The sequence below is a fragment of the Sinocyclocheilus grahami genome, unplaced genomic scaffold, assembly GCF_001515645.1.
Source record: "Sinocyclocheilus grahami isolate Dianchi unplaced genomic scaffold, SAMN03320097.WGS_v1.1 scaffold747.1, whole genome shotgun sequence".
Lineage (NCBI taxonomy): Eukaryota > Metazoa > Chordata > Actinopteri > Cypriniformes > Cyprinidae > Sinocyclocheilus > Sinocyclocheilus grahami.
This window is the reverse complement of record NW_015505926.1, coordinates 886,518-909,385: the sequence shown is the minus strand read 5'-3', so window position 1 is coordinate 909,385 and position 22,868 is coordinate 886,518. Positions and strand designations below refer to the sequence as shown.

Sequence of the window (22,868 nt, the reverse complement as noted above, 5' to 3'; positions counted from 1 at the left end):
AGGGGGGGAGGGGGAGAGAGAGAGAGAGAGAGGGCGAGCGAGAGAGAGAGAGAGCGGGAGAGAGAGAGAGAGAGAGAGAGAGAGAGAGAGAGAGAGAGAGAGGCAGGACTGGGGCAGAGTTTAGAGCACGTTCAGTTGACAGGCGTCGCCGTTGCTACTCGATTCCGATAACAACACAAGCGAAGGCACGGAGCTGTCGCGAGATACGCGCCTTTAACTGGATTAAGCCGAGAAAAGCCGTTTTGGACGGACCGAGCTGAAGGCGGATGAGCGCAGCCCGCGGGAGGGCAAGTGTGTTTCTGCGGCGGCGGGGTCCAGTCAGCGAAAGATGAACAAAAACCACCGAGTGCCGAGCAACCGAACTCTGAACGCCGTGGAGGTGAAGAGCAAGGTGCGTAGCCAGCGGGCCAATTACTTTAATTAGTGTTCAGTCACAGAACGGACTAGTCTTCGTGGTAGGAATAGACTTAACAGTACATTTGGGTGTTAAGGCACACTCACACTGTCCTGGCAAGTTTGGTCAACCTTGTGAGTTCAGTCGACCGTTGCTTTTAATGCTGAGGACACAATGTGTCCGTGTTGTTAGGGAGAGATTGTGTGTTTGGACCATAGGTTTTGACAGGTGCTCTCTTATCTCATGTTGTCAGGTGTTTATTATATTGTAAAAAATAATGTCTAAAAGTTTTTATTTGAGTTCTTATGTAAGTGTGTGTTTGACCACAATCTCCCAATCCATGGCAAGCAATTTAAAAGTTGTTATTTTAATCTAACGAGTATCTTTTTTTTATGTTACTTATTTTTTTAATTACTAATAACTCAATAGAGACTAGTATAAATTTAGTGCAAGCTAATACTTATTCATTGCATACTAGCACTTATTATTTGCTACTAGTCACTATCCTAATTATCAATTACTTATTACAGATTTGCTGATAGCAAATTGCTGTTTTTCCATCTAAATCTATTGGGATATGTGGCTTATGTCAGATTAGTATGTACTAGTTCTTGCTGGTCCCTGTTCCAGTTTTACTAGTAGCTATTCATGGACTCCAATGATTATGCCAGTATGAGACACTACAGTAGTATCCCAGTTGTTAATATGTCTTATCTTAGTGCTTATAATTACTTCTGTGTTGTCATTTAATAATTGGTATGGTTGTTTTGTAGTTCAGTTTAAAAATGTAATGAAAAACAGGAATGGATACTACTTTGAGAAGAAAATGTCTTCATAAATAATGCATAGTTACTAGTAAAACTGGATTAGATGCTAGTTGGAAGTGTGAATAACTGATATCAGAACCACAGATCCCTATAGAATTCAGTGGAAAAACGTGCAGTTTGTTCACCAGTAACAAGAGAATAAAGACTATTGGCAAAGGAGAACATACTTTTGACTAATATATTGGATACTAGTTACTATTGGTACAAGTGCAATTAATTGAAAAAAAGTGCTTACACAAAAAGATACTAGTTTGTATAAAGGAATAAGTGCTAAAGTGTGTAAAATGGCGCAGTTTTTTTAAATATCTGAAAGTACACTCTTTAACATCAGTCAGCCATGCATTATAATATGATAATCAAGTATTATTTAATCATAGAACTTTAGTAATTAGAATTAAAACTTGATAACCATGTATGAATGCATATTAGTCATTTTAACTGAACTTAGGACTGGTGGTGGTGCTTTTTTGGTCATTCAGTGTTTCTGTAATAAAAAATTGGGAAAAAACGAACAAAAATACTGATAAGATAATAATGATACAAATTCTACTAATAAGAACAATATAAAACGCACTAAGGATTAATTCATGAATATTAATCAGGTTGTGTGCGTTCGCTCAAACTTATTTGCTGAAATCAAAACAGGGACGATAATAGGTGAGCGCCAGCCAATGAGATTGCCGGAAACTCCTTTAAGAGTGCATGTTGGAGTGAGTTTTGCATGTGTCAGCAGTTTTCAGTGTGTGTTAATTTTCCTTTTTTTAACAAACTAGTATAGATTTGTAATACCAGGTGTCTATCAGTTGACAGCGAAAACCTGAAAATAACGGTTTAATATATTGTTTTAAAATACGGTTTAAAATATAGGTTTTATCCACAATTTTAGTATCAATGCATTCCTACTTTTTTCCATGCACAATGAATAGTGACTGGAACTTTCAAGCTTTATAGATGAAGCAAAAAAAGTCCATGCGACTTATATTTAGCCAGATTTATCAGTGAAAAATTTAAATTGGTCTGTTTCATTGTTATTTTAGTATTATTTACTATACAAGTATACTACGTGTTAATATTTTGATTTGGCATTTATTTTCAGTTTTAATATACATTTTTGTACAAGTTTTAGCTAGTAATTTTGTGCTTTTGTCCTGCCAAGGCATTATAATTTGCAAGATTTTTAGTTGAAGTTTTTCATCTAATAGGCAATTTGTATTTTATTTTATTTCAACTTTATTTCAGTTAACGAAACTGATTTGTAATAGTTTTAGACAAGCTGAGTTCGTCTTGTTTTGCTGTGTACTGATGTCTGTTCCATGTTGTTAGTTTGGAGCAGAATTCAGGCGTTTCTCTTTGGACCGGTCCAAGCCGGGACGCTTTGATGAGTTTTATGGCTTGCTGCAGCATGTGCACCGGATCCCCAACGTCGATCTGCTTGTGGGTTACGCCGATGTCCACGGGGACCTACTGCCAATCAACAACGATGACAACTACCATAAAGCAATCTCCATGGCAGCGCCCCTGCTCCGTCTCTTCTTGCAGCGGAAAGGTGAGGATTGTGTTTTTGAAGTGGGTCATTGGTCAAAGTTCAGCTCAGTGTGTACCATATGTTACACACTTTGTATTATGTGACACAATACCCTCTACATTCCTTATGGTCACAACACTCACAGTTGTAGTTAATTTGTCCATCTGTATGGTGAGAATTTATATGTAGTTATATAATATGCACAAATGTTTTGACTGATAACACATGTGGAAGCGATAGCTGCTTCAGGAAGCTGTCAGACCAGAAGTGGTGCTTTTGTTTATATATCAGTTATATCAGATTATAATGTGAAAGGTTATGTAGTCCTGGGGGAAGTGAGTTGTGTTCAGTAACATGGCTGCTAGTTAGTGTGGTTAAGTCTAAATTCAGATAAGTTTCTACTAACAGCTGTGTTTAATGTTCCAGTTTGAAGTGAACAAATGATTGCTCATTTTATTGATACTGTATCTTACAGTTTAATTACAGCTGTGCGATTATGATATTTAAGACATTTCATAAGACCTAGTTTATTTCATGATCTCCCTTGATGCATTTTTCGTTTACTAATATGGCCAAGTGTTTCATAATTTGGGTTAAAAGTCTTAAGACTTTGAGACTTTGAACCCTCGACTGAGCTCACTTGAAAGCAACAATATAAAGTTAAAGGTCTGAACTCTGAACTGGTGACAGTTCACAGTTGTTGTGTGCTTTTGGTGTGGGGTGCCCCACTCTAAGCTGTGTCTGTGTGCCATATGACCTGTAGATGGTAAGCCACTTTGTCAGGCGGTGATTAGAGGGGTCACTGTGTAACACGGTGTGGCCTGCGTTTCAATTACACGGTGACGCTAGCTCCATGCTGTGACCTGTTGCTATGGCAGAATATGTGACACGGAAGCACATGAGGACCCACCCACTTTTTAACTTCACCCTATATCTTGTCACGTATGTTTTAGTTCTTTGAATTAGGGCTGGGCGATATGGCAAAAATTTAATCTCGATAAATTTTTCCCATATTGAACGATAACGATATATATTTCGATATAAGTTGTTAATGCTTCCAGCTTTAAAAGAGTATCCCAACAATGACTGAAGCCACAAAAATTTGAGGGTTCATTAAATTACACTTTAAAAGTATAGTTTATTAAAAAAAAAAAAAATTCTGGAGTAGCTTGTGATGTGCTCTGACATTCATCCAGCATCTGAGCCACGGCTCTGGATTTCACAGCCTCAACCTTGTCATCTTTGATGTAGCGTGTCTTAAAACGAGGATCAACAAGAGATGCTACGCTCAGAAGATCATCAGTGGCAGCGTTGTCATATTTCTCATTCAGATAGCTGATGACAGAAACCTTGATGGTCTTGGTGAGCTCTGAGTCATCAGCTACAGGTTTAAAGACCTCCTCACTGAAAAGATGCAGTATAGGTTTCAGGTACGACACTCTCACATATTCTTCACCAGAAAGGGCATCAGTGAAATCAGCAAGTGGGTTTAGAGCCTTGCACACAGACTCCAGAATGTCAATGTCCTGCCATGAGGGAGCCAAGTGCCTTGTTTTTTTATCAGCTGATAAAACTTTTGCAACTTTTGCCTTCTCCTGCTCTAGCACTCGTGCTATCATGGCATGGCGTGACCCCCACCTGGTGGGTGATTCTGTGATCAACTTTGGCAGCTTGAGCTCCTCTTGGGCTTGAGTGACCGCTAGTTCTCGTTTCTTTTTCCATGAGAAGGAAAAAGCACACAGCCATGGCTCTTTGGATTCTCTGGTCTCTCATACTCCCCTCTGATGATGAAGAAAACAATATAGGCACATGTTTAGAATCTTTAAAAGGCAAAGATGATTATAAAAAGTACTTGTTTGTGATGATAAAAAGTATTTTGTGATGATAAATTACAATGTTATGAGATTTTCAATCAACGAGAAACTACATTTAGACCACACACACTAGGGCTGTCTTTTTATCCCACAAATCATAATGACATAATGGCTTAAGCATGCAATGACAACTTCAATGCCAACAGAAACGTAACTGAATCAAAATTGAACAAATTATGAGAAATTATCACGTTATTATTGTGGAATAGATGCATTACTTACATTTTAAAACATTAACGGCATTTAACATGCTTAATATATATGCATATTTATCAAATCGCGTCAAGCAGGGCTAGACGATCATTTATTTATTTATTTATCCGTGCCTTTACAGCACACAACCACACGCAAGTTGGTGTTTGTTAGGGCAGTGTGAATACGACAGCATTTTCTAAATTATGCAGTCAAACGTGATAGCCTTAAATGCTGTGAAATCAATTAGGATATTTTATAAATATGCTGTTTTTAGCACTGAAAACTTTACCTTTTTTACATGCTTAACTTACCAATGGCTAGATGTAGCCGTGACCAAAACACTGCAGACGGGTCCAGTTTTTAAGTGAGACAGCCTTGACGATGTTTGCACCGTTGTCCGTTGTAATGCACACCTGGCGGTCCTCGCTAAGGCCCCAAGATGCGAGTGCATTCTTCAGACCCGCAGAGAGTATTAACGCAGTATGGTCATCCGGAAAATATGCAGTTTGCAAGCATCTTGATTGCAGACCCCTCTCCTCGTCAATTTAATGAATGGTGAGGCTCATATATGGCTCGGATGTCCGGCTTGACCATAGGTTGGTGGTAGTGGCAAAAAATCTCACGTTCCTTAGATTATTTTCCAGCTTTATCCTGTGATAATATTAGTCCCGTTTGGCGGGTCGCATATAATTTTTCGAGTTTTTTGTTTGCTGTGCGCCTTTTTTATCCATCTTTCGCAAAGAATGGAGCTGCGTTGGAGTGTTTGATAGTATTCTGGGTGCTGTCATCATATCGCTAACACCATACAATTTGCAGAAAGAGAAAGCTGAGAAGGTTTTGAGGTTAATGTGTTACAAATAAATCAAGCACAAAGCTTGAGATATTATTTTAACCTGGTGAAATGTAAATGACACAGCGCACGAAACTATATTAGTTTCTTTTTTTTAAATCCATCTGGACCATAGAACGGGACTCTCAAAGCCTTGACATCCGGGTATCCGGGAGATAAGTCAGTAAATTCGAGTAAAATCACAGGCTTTGCTTATCCCGTGCGAATGCACCACACGAAATTCAGATGTGGGGGGGTAATTTCAAAATCACACAAGGTCCCCAGATAATACTAATCCCGTGCGAATAGGGCTATAGGGGGTAATGGCCACGAATTAACTAGCCTTAATAGGTTAGTTTCACTTTCGTCGCCGCTTCCACTCATTTTTATTTTTTTTTGTCGTCGTGTCGAGTTTGCTTCGCAAAGCGAGGTAGGAAATGGACTCTGTACTGTGACGTGCACGTGCACGCTGATTGGCTGTTGTCGCATATTTCTGTTGTGTGGCTCTTGGATCAATCCATATCGAGTAAAAATGTCCAGAGCTCATCATCGTTATCGACAACTTTTATCACGATTCGATATGATATCGTTTATCGGCCCAGCACTACGTTTGAATGCATGCCTGTGGATGTAGGGGGTAAGCAGACAGTATTCCAAAGGCTAGATCTGATGTAGCACTAAATGCTACATAGATTCATTAGATTCATAAACTTCTGTTTCAAAACCTTACTTGCTTTACACTGCTCATAAGACAATGGCATTCTGAGGCAATAACATGACTAAAAAAGGATCCTATAAATAGGTCCAGGTAAAATCAAGATATTTTGTGGTGATTTGTGGTTGTTAAAAAAAAAGAAAATTCTGTGATCACACAAAAGAAGATATTTTGAAGAACAATTGATGGTCCCCTTTGACTTCCATAGCAAGTAAAAAAAATACTATGGAAATCAGTGGGGACCCTTAACTGTTTTCTTTACCCACATTATTCAAAATATTTTATTTTGTGTTCAGTAGAAGGAAGAAATTTATACAGGTTTGTAACAACTTGATGGTGAGCACATGATGATAGACTTTTCTTTTTTGGGTGAACTATCCCTTTTAACGGAAATTCTGTTGAATGCTATCATCTAAGCATAGTAAACCAAGAATGATAACTATATAATTGTCCATACCAATGGATGACAAGTGCTTTAATATGCACAAGCTCTTTGAACCTGGTTGGTTTCTGATTGGCACTCAGTGTTTTTATCATTTATCAGCTGGACAATCTTTCTGAAAGGTATTCTAACAATATTGTTCCTCTGTGCCTTTGTTCCTCTGTGGTTTGAACTTCCCTATTCTCATAGAAATTATTATTTTCAAACTTCATAGTTATCGAAGTCATTCAATTTAAATTTTTCAATTAAATTTAAGTGTGCTTTATTGGCATGACAAAAATTAAATTTGTATTGACAAAGTAATTGCCGCTGGGCTGCTTACAAATAGTACACATGTATTAACAGAAAGAAAAAGAATAATAATAGTAATAATAATAATATATAAAAAGTATTAAGCATGTAGTGCAAAATGAATTACTAATGTATGTAAGTATATAAAATATTATATTATAAAAATAAAATAAGATAAGGGATTAGACAGGTTTACAGAAGCAAAATGTACAGCTAAGTAATATAATAGAGTAATATGTCATAATATAATAATCTACATGTGCTGGAAACATCAGATCAGGGCAGTTTGAGTGTTTTCTCGTCTATCGTGACAGGCAGAAACATATTGAGCAGCTAACACACATCAGTTCTTGTGTTCTCCTAACAGATACAGCAGTTTCTCCTGGTTTGAAAGAGTTTTAAATGTCTAATGGATGTGCTGTGTTTTATCATAGAACACTGTCCGTATATCTGTGTATTTGGGGCATTCTGTTAAGTGCAGTTCTGTTTCCGTCTGATTCAGATCACAGTGTGAACCGGTGGCAGCCGTGTTTTTCTGTGTCTGTCCGTCTCTATCATCAGCTTGTGTCCGCTGAGTCTGTATCTGGTCAACGTGCTTCTCAGTTTCTTATCTGACACTGTGTACAGATACTCTGCCATACTGTACTCTTACTTTATAGGGCCAAATAGCATTGCGTTTTACTCTGTTGTTGTGTTTTGGTTTGCCCATGAGTGATGTAATCACTGTTTGAATCTGTTTAATTTGAGCAGTAATCTGATGTTTTTAGTGTTGTTGTGATTCAGAGCATCAGTAGATGTTAGTGAAGCATCAGGACTGAAGCTCTGGATCAGCTGAGGGAGGGGGTTGCTTTCTTTGCTCATCTCTTGGTATTGCAGGGCTTTATAATGATATGATTGGGGGTCACTGAATAAATAGCATATTATAAGTAGATTTTTTGGTACTTTTCTGTCATCGTGGAAATTTTTTTTTTGTATGGAGTCACAATGCATTCTTCATGATTGCCTTTACTGTGAAGAATAATGGGAATGTAGCATTTTAATTTGGCCTAAACAGTGTATTTTAGAAAGCAGTCTACCTTTTGGAACAGGCTTTGTGTTTGTAGTGTTGTGATGCATTAAAATGCTGTCTAAGTAGGCATCTCACCAGGTTTCAGAACAGAGCCTAAAGTATTTTCTTTTGAAGATTTCCATCACGTATCACTCACATTAGATCCAGAGAGTTTTGTGCACTTTGATGGAAGCCAGCGCGCACACACACATAAAAATGTCTATGTGTGAGTTGGATCTGTGTTTGAAATCACAGCAAGGTGCGCAGTACTAAGGCCGTCAAACCAACTGAAATCTTTTGTGCAGCATCTTGCTGTCATTTGAATGGCACACATTCAGTGATCTGGGTTAAGATAGCCTTCGCTGTGGTTGGAGTTCATGTGGGGGATGGGGGGGTCTGAGGCATTCTTGAGCGGTGCACCGCCTCATCTGTGGTTTGTGTTTGGAATTTTGGGTTTTGTTCTGTCGTAGCCTGTTTTGCATATTCAAGTGGCTTGACTTGAGCTCAGCTTACTGGATCTTTAATGAGGATGTTTTGTAGGGTGCGAATGTACATCTAAACACTCTAAATGAGGATTTGTGTTTCAATAGGCGTCCCATCCCAATGCAGACGTACATGCTTTTTCAGACAACATCAGGATGACCACAATGCGCCAATCCCATGCTTGTTTGTTTACCTGTTGCCATGGAAGCAGTGAAGAGCTTTAGCTGAATGGGGTTAATGATGAGGGATTCTTGAGTGGTGATTGTAGCATGATGGGATAGATACCACATATTCACGATTGTGGGAGACCAATTGTAATTAAGAATGAACCAGTGAAAATGGGAAAGTTGTATCTGAATACGGAGTGTGCCATCCCCCCAACCTCACTGGTGTTTGTGGAGCTGTTGTGGATACGTGTTTGCTGGCTTAAGGGGTGTTGGCACCCGTGTGTCTATTTGCATCATGTGATTTCCTGATCAGACATCCTGCTCAGTCGCTGCTGTGTCATAATATTGGGTCTTTGCTCAATATTCTCTGTGCTCTACATTCACTCAGTCTAGGAAATAACCTCTGTTCCAAAACCTTGTGCGATGCCTCCCTAGACACCATTTTAAGGTGCCATAGGAACGCTCCTTATGTGAAAGGTTCTTGAAAGTACGAAACAATATTACTGTCCTCTGAAATACAAATTTTGCCCAATGGCATCATTGCAGCAACTTGTTTTTCAGTAGTTCATTTGTGACCCTAGACCAGATCTTTAAGTAAAGAACATGTTCCATGAAGATATTTTGTAAATTTCCTACCGTAAATACATCAAAAGTTCATTTTTGATTAGTAATATGCATTGCTTAATTTGGACAACTTTAAAGGCGATTTTCTCAATGTTTAGATTTTTTTTTGCACCCTCAGATTCCAGAATTTAAAATAGAACTATTTCAATATATATATACATATATACTAATAATATAATAATAATATACTATACAACTTTGTATCTCAGCCAAATATTGTCCTATCCTGACAAACCATACATCAATGGAAAGCGTATTTATTCAATTTCAAAACATTGACCTTTATGACTGTTTTTTCTGAATTTCTTTATAAGATCATGTTTTTATGATCTTACACTGTAAAAATATCCTATTAAAGTTGGGGTAAAAAAGAACTGCAGCTGTGGTGACTTTTAGAAAGTCACTGAAAAAAACATGATGACGGTGTTTCAGATATTGTGATGTGATGGGATATTGATCAGCTTGATGTACTGATAACCGGCATTATAATACAGACAGTCAAAATACAGACAGACAAATGATCATGCACACTCATGACACTAAAATAATGCATTAAACATTAACTAAATTAAATGTAACACAACACTATAATGAACGTGTTGTGATACACTTGTGATGTTGTGTGCACTGATAACAATAAGAAGAAACAAACAATTAAAAAATAATATATATGATGTTCAGGGATTGCACTTTTATTGTTTTTCACTGTACATTATATGGTAATCCATAGTTTATCCTTACAAAAAACATAAATTATACAATATTTAAAAGTAAAATGACATATAATTCAATGTTAATTCATTTACATTTTTTTTTTACTTTAAGGTAGCTTACAGTTAACAAGTCAACAAGTTTTATTATAGCATTTTTTTTCTATTTACTATAGTGTTTTTTCTGTAAAATGAGCTTAGCAGCCAGTGGAACAAACATGGGGTACACAACTGTGTGTTGCATAGGTGTCATAATCATATCCAAAGGACATCCAATGATGATCTCCTCCTACTTATCTGTTTTGGTAGGAGATGCCAAAAATTTTGCGTTCACCCTAAACATTGGGTTGTTCCTCTCCTCCTAGTTACATGCTAACATTAAACGAGTCGAGTCTCCTTTGCATGTTACACTAGGATTCCTATTTGTGTGGCGTGTGGACCTGCTGCCTCTGTACAGCGTTCCAAATCTGTCACTTATGAAGTTCCATTTCGGTTCGGATGCTGCCTTAGAAGAAAGCTGCCTATGTAGAAAGCTGACAGCTTGCTAGCTTTTGAACAGAGTTTCAGTTTGAGCACTTGACTTGCTAACTTCAACATTTAGATCAAACTACAAAATCTTTTGAAAGAGGCTGTAGTTGAGAATTCCGCTGAGATTAATTGACGAGTCAGCTAATATTATTATCATTGATCTGTCTTTTGTTCATTATAATTAATCCTTCCACCTAATAATAGCCCTGTGATTCATTTTATTGTGTCATTCATTACACACCATTTCCATTCCTTTCATAGTTTTCTCAGCGTATCTCTGGAATCCTCCCTACCGGCCTCACCTGTCTGAGAGGTGTGGTTCAGGAAAGCAGCTGGAATAGTTTCTAGAGAGCACTGTGACATATGCTTTAGGAATCTGCCTACTCTTACCTCGTCTCTTTCACTTTTCCTCTCCCCTTTCTTTCCTGAAACCACAAATTTGTTTACTTTTCCATTCATGTCATCAGCTGAATCAGGCCACAGGGGTGGGTTTGTGTTTTATTGACACCTATGACGTCTGCATTTTTTATTGCGATTTCAGTTTTAGGAGGAGCCGCTTTAATAAGTGGGAGGAATTCCAGGGTCATGGAATGTCACGCTGATGCAGAGAAGCACTGGGACACTGTTATGTCATCATGCCTGGGTAGAGAGGGCTGTCAAAATGGCAGAAAAATTAAATAAAAATTTTTTACTTAAATATCAATGTTTTCGAATTATATTCGAGTTTAAAAGGCATAATTTCAGTTGGGGGAAAAAAAGCTGTTGGCTTCTCTCCTGAGGGCACATCATGCAAAATATTATGCACGTTTCTTCAAAGCATAACAAAATAACATGACTATCTTTGCATAATGTTTAAAATAATGCTAATAAACCATATATAATTAATAAAGTTGCTTAAACAATTATATGTATAGTTTAATACAAAGGACCGAAAACCAATCACAAAGAGTACTTTCTTCATTTAAAATCTTGAGATGCAGTGGGATGGAGAAAACCGCCATAAAGTCTTGAGACATGTTTTTTTAAAATTGAACTTGCATAAATTTTACGTAGCTTTCTAAACATGTGGCACTCTTCTGCGAGACGCGAGTGCAACGGTGATAGATGTCCCTCTAGAAAATGCGATAAATAACAGCTTGGTTTCGGGTTTGACGTAAACAACATCTTCCCCGCATTGATTGTTCTCTAACAAAAGCATTAAAATTCAGTGACACTTACATCGTCGTCGCATTTCGTGTGCCACTGATAAGGCTGCCTGAAGGCCCGGGTATACTTCACTTTCTGCGTTCCGTTCCATCTCACGCACAGCCGCATCCGCACAACTTTCAAGGTATACTCAACCGTGGATGAGTGCGGACGGACGAGCTCGACACAGGCGCAGTAACACCTACTTGACTTGCGCTCTGTCTCAACTTTCCCCTCGCACATGCGCTGTTGTACGCGGACCATCCACGCGGACGGGGTGCGCGGCTGTCCGCGAGCCCTCCTTATGACGAAAATTATGTAATGCGGACGGTGCGCGGATGGCCGAAGTATACTTTGGCCTTGATGCACACCTAAAATTGAATTGGAAATGTGGATTTTTATTTTAAATCCGACGAATATTTGAAAAAAAAATTGACAGCCCTAGAGAGGGCCAGCGCCTCTCTGGTGTTGTCAATGAAGCGGAGCGGGATGAAGGAGGGGTGGAGGGTGTGTTGCATGGTGGAAGAGGTTATACTTCTGGGGGGGTAGGGGCAGTTAGCTGCAGGATTGGGGGAGGCGTCGCACTGTGTGGAATGTGTTCAGACTCTGATCACCTCTGCTGATTAGATTAGACAGGACAGGAGGGCTGCCCATGGGTGTGTGAGGAATGGAGCAGTCTGTGAACATAGAGACCAGACCAGGAAAGAGGTGATGAAAAACAGTGGGAGGGTAAGGAGGTATTATTAGTGGGAAAACACTCTGCTATTACATTATTGTTGAATAAAAACTAGTGAAAGACCTGTTCACTGGTTAGTCCTGTTTTGGATAAAAGAGCAAGTCATTCACAAACACACTGTTTGTTGTTAATCTGTGTTGAGATGTTCTTGTGCTTCATAGAAATTTGTAGATGAGGTGCCAATATCATCATATATTGAGTTTTCTCACAGTATTGTATAGAAACATTAGACCCTTGTATCAATATACACTACTGTTCAAAAGTTTGGGGTCAGTAAGATTTTTAAAATGTTTTTGAAGGAAGTCTTTCATGCATTTCAAAATCCAAAATACAGTAAACAATATTATTTTAAAATATTATTGCAATTAAAAAAAATGTAGGCTAGATATTACTCCACTCTTCAATGTCACACGATCTTTTAGAAATCATTCTAATATGCTGATTTGATTCTGAAGAAACATTTCTTATAATCAGTGTTGAAAACAATTGTGCTGCTTAATATTTTTGTGGAAACTGAAACTTTTTTTTCAGGATTCTACATACATTGTCTTTGTCACTTTTAATGCATCCTTGCTGAACACAAGTATTAATTTCATTAAAAAAAACACACTTACCCCAAACTTCTGAACATTACTGTATGTTATGTGTTTGTTCATACAACTCAGAAACCAGCTTTTTTGGAGTAGATGACTAGATAACACACAACTAAATGCAGGGTTTTGAGACACTCGTGTTTTTTTTATTGCATCTGTCACAAGTTTTAAATGCTGATGACATTAGTGTTTTATGATTCTGCTGTGTATGATTAACCTCAGAGCAGTAAAACACCTTCCAAACTGAACTCTGACCTTTACCAGTGCACTTCACATTCCTCACAGAGTCAAAGGCAGTATCAGGAAGGTCCTTACTGTGGAAACTGAGTGACAGCATGTCCCAGCTACGTTGTGGGAGGGGCCTTGGCCTGTGTGACGTCACTCTGCCAAGAATCTGTGAACGGCTTGGTCTGAGACAGTGCTCATGATTTTTGAAGATTTAAAAAAAAATTTTTTTTAAAAAGCATTGGGTGGATTTTTACCATTATAGGGTGGTTGTGTCCACACACTGCCAATACATATTTCTGTTCAAACTAAAAGTGAATTTTGCATCTGATGTCCCCTTTAAAAATTTTAGCTTTAAGAGCTAATGTTTGACTCCAGGCCTCATCTTAAATCACATACTTCCTACTATATAGTAAGTGAAAAACAGCATGTGAAATGAGTAGTATATGTTCGAATCCACAGTATTTATAAAACAGTAGGCGATAAATACCCAGATGACCTTGTACTTCCAGGAAGACGTGAAGTGCTCATCCAATGGATATTTTACTATGGATATTTTGTCCCATGAGTCCACAGGAGAGGATTTGTCAAAGGCATTAAATTGATGCAACTGGCGCTAGTAGGTCTCATGACAGTGACAACATGGCGAATGTAGTACATCAAAATTAAATTCGTACTATGCACATTCACCCTATATAGAACATAATTTTTACAAAACAAGTAGCCTGCCTATTTAGAGAGTATGTGATTTCGGACAATCCAGGTCTACTGCTGTTTCACAATTTACAGGAAATGTATGATGGTGATGCGTTGGCGGCTCAAAGTTGTTTACACATAATAGCCAATTTGATTGGCTTGCCATTTTTGCTTAAATTAGAAACTGCTGTAATGATTCCTATACACAGAGTGAGTTTCATACAACGTGCACCTTATTTTCCCACATTTTCTCTAAGTATCTTGTTCTCAAGGGCTTTTCCCATGTTACGTTGCTTGCAGACTTTGCGTTTTTCCTCTGTTATCAGAAGCGGTCTTACTTTATCTTAGCTGTATCACAGAAGTATGTGCTCAGTGTGCCCAGAATAGCAGCACCTCATAAAGTTTCTGTATTGAAAAGTTTTTTACACATCAACCCTCGCTCTTTCATTCTCGTTCTCTCTCCCTGACCTAATAAGTGCTCATTACAGCCCACTCTCCACCCTCTCTTCTCCCCTCTCCTCTATCGTGCCGTGTCTGGAACGGGATGGCACACACTCCCCAATGTGGGAGACATCTGGACTTAACCTTAAAGAAGCAGAAATGTTTCCACAGATGCTGTCATGCCGTCAGCGGCTGCTCGTCTGAATAATCTGTGTGTTCGATTCTTTGCAAGCAGCTTTGTGGAGCGAGACCATAAACAGAAAGTAGCACAGTGGCCACATGCAAAAAAAAACCCTGAATGAGACATTCACAAAAGTGAAACATGAGCCATCACGGCCTTCATAAGGCCTGCTGAATATTGGATGAGATGAGTCCATCACTCTCAGTTTGCGGTGAGCAGAGACACGGTGTGACATCTCTATTGTTTTCACTCTCCTCGTGGGATGCTTCTCACGAATGTGCACCTCTGAACTGACCATGAATACTTAATTATAAATAGTGAATAATCAAACTAGTTGTCATGTAGACAAATACTCATGAGTTTTAAATTTCAGTCTGGTTCTTGAACAATCTTATTTTCTTTATTTATTCTGTGGAAACTTTAGTTTTTTGAAGTGACCGAAGGTGCACCAATTTAGTTTTACACTTTGTTTTATATCTACAGACACAGTTTGTTTAATATCAGTAATATCAGGGGCCTAGAAAAAGCTATTTTATTCAATATAATATATGCATAATGATTATCTGGCGAAATTAGATATTTTTTTCAGTTTTGGCAGATACTGGATATTTAATTGTTCATGCTCCTTTTCCCTATTTTTTACATTTAATAAATGTTAAATGTAATCGTTAGCAAATTTCAAAATTAATATCCATTTATCATACTGTACAGTACAACATTGTGATGCCTAAATTCACTTGTAGCATTTAAAATGACTGATTTTAGTTCTCAGTTGTATTTTTTTTTTATTTAGACAAAATAGTATTTTTAATTTTAGTGTCGGCATTAATCAGTTACTTGAAAACACAGAAGAGTTAAGAATACACAAACAGGTCACCTGACCTTGGGCAGACTATAAGACCCTGTGTAATGGGATACTGATCATCTAAGCAAAGGTGGGACAGCATTTCACTAAGCTCACACACACACACGCACACACACATACACGACTCTCACTGGTGTGCTGATCACACAGACTGCATCCTGGTGTCCTTGTCCTTTGCTTTGACAGGAAGTGAGGTGCTTCCACTGCCACGGTCAATGGTGACCACAGTATCAGATAAAGCCAGTGTCACATTAATGCTGCCATATTAACACACAACAGAGAAATCCACACTATTTTACTGCCAAACCAAACTGAAATCTCATATTAAAGAATATTACATTATATGTGTATGTACAGTATATATATAGAGAGAAAGAAAGAGAGGGAGTTTGGTGTCTAAGATTTTTTTACTGAATTTTTTTTTCCCAAATGTTTTTGAAAGAAGTCTCTTATGCTCATCAAGGCTACATTTTTTATCAGAAATACAGTAAAAATTGTAATATTGTGAAATATTATTACAATTTAAAGGGGTCGTATGATGCGATTAAAATTTCTCCTTTCTCTTTGAAGTGTTACAAGCTCTTGGTGCATAAAATAGATATGTAATGTAAGGCGCTGTGTTTCGTTGTGAAAGCGAAACTACTTTACTTGGCTTTCCAAAAGAGGACGATATCCGCTTCGTCATGCCTGGAGCTGATCAGTGCTGGTCGCTGAGGAAATACATCAACTTCGCGCTGTCGATCGCCGGATCGACTTTCACCGTAAATGAAACGGAGTCCAGCCCGGGGTCGTCACATGTGGTTGCCGCAAGCTCGCCGGAAGCTCCTTCGTCGAATCCGCTGGCCTCCGCTCACTCTAGGCCGCCGTGTGTGATGCTGTATTTCGTTGTGAAAGCGAAACTACTTTGTTTGGTCTTCCAAAAGAGGACACGACTAGAAATCAGTGGTTAAGTTGTATTTACAACACTGTTCCAGAACAGTTCAACCCAAATATTCAGATGTGTGCAGCACATTTTATGGAGGACTGTTTCCTGATCCTGGTAGAGTAGACTACAATGCCGGCTGTTCTGACTCACAGACTGTAAGTACGTTTTTTTATATTTAAAGAATTTGCCACTGACGATTCAAACGCGAGTTTTGAGCAGTGTAGAGTAGCGCTTGTTGTTTGTCATTTCTCCAATCACAAATGCAGACATGGTTTTATGTTTACGCCATGCGATGCAATGCGTAAAAAGACAGTATAAGTCATTATAATCCATAATTATGTCCCCACTGGATGCAACAAATGCCTCGTTTATAATGGGTTTTAATGTTTTTGTCTCATCGCTCCGGCCGGACAGGGCATCACAGTATGGTAAGGGGCGAAACATTTCCGTCACACGCTTGAGGTATTCGCCAGTCACAATGCACTGGATAGCTGGCCAATCAGAGCACACCTCGCTTTTCAGACCGATCTTTGTAAAAATCGAGGCGTTTCAGAAAGGTGGGGCATAGAGGAGAAACAATAAAGTACAGTATGTGGAAAATAATTAGTTTTTTGAACCTTAAACCGCATAAACACATTTCATTACACAAATACACAAAATAATGTTCTTTTTAGCAGCATCATATGACCCCTTTAAAATAACTTTTCTATTTGAATATATTTTAAAATGTAATTTATTCCTGTGATGGCAAAGCTGAATTTTCAGCATCATTACTCCAGTTTTCAGTGTCACACGATCCTTCAGAAATCATTATAATATGCTGATTTGCTGCGCAAGAAACTTTTCTTATCAATGTTAAAAACTGATGTGCTGCTTAATATTTTTTTTATTTATTATTTTATGTGTGTGTGTGTTATTTTAAATAATAGTAATTATGCTTAATTCGACAAATACATGATTTAAAAAAATTTGCATTGTATTGCTCCAGGCCATAATTCAGAAATAACTCCTCATATCCCCTGATCTGCCTCTAATGATTGTAAGGAGCCCAATGCATGATATGGGTGTAAAGAGGCCTGTATTAAGGCTGGGTAAAAATATTGATATCTTGATATTAATCGATTCTCATTTTTACGGAATGATATTGATTATTAAATAGCAAGAATCGATTATTCTAGCATGTTTTCAGTTAGTGGACGGAACGTTGAAGGGCACTTCCCATCCAATATATCGCAATAAGCATTGTGATTTGGTACTTTTAATATGAAACAAAGTCTCAGATTTCAAATTCTGTCCATTGTATTGCAGTATTCAAACAATAAATGTCATTTTGGCACTGTTTAATGTGGAGTGACTGATCGCTGTAGCGCCTCAATTCAACAGACGCGGCAGCACGAGGTGCACGCGAACCGATCATCTCCTCCACATTAATACCGGTTTCAGCACAAAATAAACAAGACTAAACATCCGAAGGTAAGTTAAAAGAAAGAGTACAACTTGACAATCCGTATTCTGTCTCATGTAATCGCTCAATCAGTGTTTCAGCCGTGCAAATACGTCAATATAATGGCTTGTAAACAAAGTCACGTAACGTTACATTTACCTCAGAAAAACATATTCTGTGACCATAAACTCATTAGTCAGATAGAAATAAAAAACTGTGGAGAGGGGCATTTTGCTAAATATATGAACCATATAACATATTCATTATACAATTTTACTGTTCTTCAATGTTTAATTTATGTTTGAATAAATCCATCAAGTTTTTATGACAGCCACCATTATGTTTATATTTACAAAAAACAAATTGAAGTAGAAATATTATTATGTAATTATAACTTTATTATTTTAAAAACTTTATTAAGTGTAATTTTAACAAATCAGTCAATTTTAACTTCCAATATTATAGTAATGTACCAACTGAGTCTCATGTATATTTTACAGCATTAGTTGAGAGATTTTTTTCCCTTGAGAAAATTTGACATGTACTGTACTTGATATATATCCAAAATAATCTATATTGAATCGAATCGAATCAAATTGGTAATCGAATTGAATCGCAAGCTTGTGAATGAGAATTGAATCAAATCGTGAAATTTGTGTCAAAACCCAGCCCTGGCCTGTATGCTTGTGTGTGGGCCTTCTCCAGCATGTTTGTAATGAGCCATTACAACTGGACTGGTTTCTGTAGCGTCAGGTTTCACAAAGAGCCAGCTGTCCTGCGTTCAGGAAGTGAGATGATAGAGGTTTGTGTGTCCGTTAATGTGATGCGGTTTCCATATATTGTAAGCTGCTTTTTGCATCCTCTCACTTTTTCTCCTCTCGATCTCTGAGCCAACAGAAAAGCTAGTTTGTGCCCGTTTGAGTGGCCCTAAGGGACTTCCCATGCTGCCCTTCAACACTCACTATGAAGCCATTGTTAGGCTTTAATATGGAAGAGTGGAGCAGATAAGGAAGGAAGAGAGGAGAAGAACTCTGGAGGAGATGAAAACAGACCTCCATACATGCTCGACCGCTCCAGCCAAACTTGCATAGCTGAGACTTGTGTGTGTGCATGCTGCATGTTTGTGAATAAACCTCAGCTCTATTAGGTCAGAAAGACATTTTTATGATGTCTGCAGGTACTGAAGGCAAGTTGCCAAATTATTTTAAAATTTCAACACAGGCTGCATATTCATGTTGAAACAAAACACAAGGACAATCCAGATAGTTTTCTGGTGGGAACTGGCTGTGGGGCCCTTTGACCAACAATCAGTCATGTGTGTGTGTGTGTGTGTTTTGACTATATTTGGGCTGACGTGAAATCTGTTTGCATGCTAGATCACACAGACGCATGTTCCTGGTTAAACAAACACATTGGAAAAAGATGCTTTTCATTTTAGAGATACAATTCAGGTTTATGGCATTAAAAAAATCCATAAAAACATCACAACCCTTGATACAAAAGATCAGTAAATAACATAATTGAAATGTTAGTTATAATCTTATAACATGGTGGTTTTTGTTAATAATTACATCTCTCAGGTTAACCATTGTTCATTCGGGTTAATGGGAGTTCAGAAAAACACATGGTACTGCTTTGAACTCTGACATTTCAGAGAGAGCATCACTCACATGCATTTATATCCTCTCTCCCTTCCTACTCTATTCTCCTTTTTGATCTTGAGTATGAATGTCTTGCAGGTGAAAGTCCAGGCTGTGATTAAGCCTCTGAGGAATTCATAAATGGCAGCTGAGAGAAAAAGAGAGCAAGGTTGAAAGGAGGCTTGGGTTTACAGTAGTTTACACATTAGCTGAGGGGCGGAGGGAAACTAACAAGCAGGCATTCTCTACCCTGCAGGTCTCTCCTTACAAAGCTGTGGGAATAGTCCAACAAGAGCAAAAAAAAAACAAAGAATAATTTGAACGTGATAAATAATAAAAAATAATGAACATGCACAGAAAATATATGTTTACAAGCACAATAATGCTGATAATAAATTGCATTGACCAAGCCACTGAAAAGCGTCTAGACACTTTTAGTTATTGCCCTATATTACCCATTTTGTTTTGTTTTGTTTTAAGTAAAACAAACAAAAAAGTTGTTTATATTATTTTCATTTATTATTTAAATTAAAAATGAGTAAGCTGTTGTTCACATTAACAAAAATATGCTGATATTGTACGGCATTTATTTACAAAGCTACTGAAAAGTGTTAATGCCCACACTTTTAGTTGTTGTACTATATTACCCATTTTATTTTTGTTTTGTTTAGTTGTTTTGTGTTTAGTTTTTCCCCCGGTGTTTATTTTTCTTTGTTTATAATTTATTTTAAGAACAAGCACAAATTAAATATATACAAAAAATTGTTTGTTTAATTTGTGGTTGTTGTTGAATGATTTGACCATCGCAACCCATCACTAAATAAACTAAACACAATATTCCTTTAAGTTGCAATGTCTAACACAAACGTTACATATTTACATTCTCTTTTTCTTTCTTCTTCCTGTTGTGCAGAGGAGGCAGATTACTCTGCATTCGGCACGGACACTGTGACTCGTAAGAAGACCCCGGCGGCGCTCGCAGCGGTCCTCCTTCGACCGGATGCCAACAAGAAGAAGCCTCCTATCATCATCAGCCTGCCCAAAGATTTCCGGCCAGTATCCTCGATCATCGACGTGGACATCCTTCCAGAGACGCACCGCCGTGTCCGCCTCTACAAACACGGTCAAGAGAAACCACTGGGCTTCTACATCCGTGATGGTTCCAGCGTGCGCGTTACACCCCAAGGCCTGGAAAAGGTCCCGGGCATCTTCATCTCCCGCATGGTCCCCGGAGGCCTGGCGGAGAGCACGGGACTGCTGGCCGTCAACGACGAGGTGCTCGAAGTCAATGGCATCGAGGTGAGCAGAAAGTCTTTGGACCAAGTAACGGACATGATGATCGCTAACAGCCACAACCTCATTATAACCGTCAAACCGGCCAATCAGCGCAATAACGTGGTACGCAGCAGCGGAGGCGGCAGCTCAGGACGATCTTCTGACAGCAACACCAGTTTTTATGGTTACTCGACACTGGGTTCGATGGCGATGACCCCGTCCCATATTATCCAGAACTATGAACCGGACGAGGAGAGCGAGGAGGAGGAGGATCTGGTGATGGAGGCGGACGGAGGGGCTAAACTTATTCCGCAGGCAGGGGCGCGGGCAACATCCAGCACCAGCATGCCCGCCTTGCCCAGATACGAGCCCCACCTCGACCTCCGCCCCTCAAATGGTACCATGGCAAGCAGCGCGAGCGCGGGGTCTCTGAATGCCCGTGACGGGGTATTAGAAGGGCGAAATCTAGAGGAGGAGGGCACAGTCATTACACTGTAAAGACACACACAACATATAATCACACACACATGCCAATACATACTCTTGTGTGCCATAGGACTAAAAATGCATGTCCAGGACCAAAAGAGAAGGCCAGTCACCACAGCACCTTACAGCACTTCTCTATAACAACAGGACCAAGTAGTTCTCATCATCAAACCCGTGGAGAGCAGCACAGCACCAAAGATAGCTGCTTCTTGAGTAATAATGAACTTCCTGAGTCAGTGCGATTGAATGAATGCAGACGGCACCGTATGAGTCATGACAATCCTTTTTTACTTTGACAACCACTCCTTTCATAGCCACGAGGCTCTAGTGTTATCAGAGAACAAAATACAATGGATTTTACCCATCCTCTGCGTTACCATGGTAACTGAGTCTGTCTGAGCTGCAGAACTTCAGAAGGAACTGAAATAAGCTCTTCATCCATTCCCGTCTGCAACACTAACACTCTCAGCTCATTCTTTGTGGTATTCAAGGGAATCGTGAACCTTTGTCGGGCTTGAGTGAATGTTTAGGAGATATTTTCATGTGAATGGACAGTTGTAGACTGCTGCCTCGGTTAAGATACAGATGTCTTTTATTATCTCAGAAGTTTTTAATCATAGCCAAAAAGACAAATGATTAATATCACATTTTTCATACTGATATGTTTTATTGGTATCACTTATATTTCTTTATGACAAGGGCTATCTCTTTGCTACCTGTGGTTTATTTTACCCATTGATCTTTACTTGACAACCCTGTCTGGGGTTTTGGAATACATAATTATCAATAATGTTTCAAGGGAGCCCTCTGATGTGGACACTTGGTAGTTTCATTTATGAAGAGCGTCTCTACCGTGACACTTTTCACTATGGTTCAGCTTGTTAACATTAGATAGATCAGCCAAAAATGAAAATTCTGTCATCATTTACTCAGATCTTGTGTCATTTTATAACTTTCTTTCTTCTGTGGAGCATAAAAGCAGATATTTCCATACATGGAGAGTTCCGGTTGGGAACGTGGTGGTGAGTAAACGATGACAGAATTTAAATTTTTTTTGGGGTGAACTATAACAGTACATTTAATGCATTAGGTATCTTAACTAACTATTAATAATATTTTTACATGATCTATGTTAAAGTTCATTTCTGCATACTCTAATATTTATAAGTTTAAAGTTTAAATAAACATTTGATAATGTATCATGAGTCATGAACAATAGTATATGTATGAATCAGCATTAACCAGGATTAAGAAAAGCTGTAAAAATGGTTCATTTTTGGTTCATGACACATAACTCATTATTTAATGTTAACAAATTGAACCTTATTTTAAAGTGTTACCTCTTAACAATAAGTGTTGCAGTCGAATTATGGAGAAAACAACCCTTAATTTGTAGTAAATTACTACGAATATTGAATATATAGCAAAATATTCAGTATCTTCCCCTCTTTGTATGTAAAGGTTTAAAAAAATAATAATTTGTTTTTCTTTTTTTGTGCATGTCAGCAGAGTACCAGCCAAACC

General features: G+C 38.3%; 1 protein-coding gene across 1 annotated transcript; it reads left to right on the top strand.

The window, feature by feature from the left end:
- The first annotated feature begins 45 nt into the window (after window positions 1-45).
- On the top strand, window positions 46-22,862 carry LOC107560924 (partitioning defective 6 homolog beta-like). Its single transcript, XM_016245225.1, has 3 exons — window positions 46-391; window positions 2,545-2,767; window positions 20,497-22,862. The coding sequence occupies exons 1-3, from the start codon at window positions 329-331 to the stop codon at window positions 21,354-21,356; spliced, it is 1,146 nt and encodes a 381-aa protein (XP_016100711.1). The 5' UTR covers window positions 46-328; the 3' UTR covers window positions 21,357-22,862.
- The last annotated feature ends 6 nt before the right edge of the window (window positions 22,863-22,868 follow it).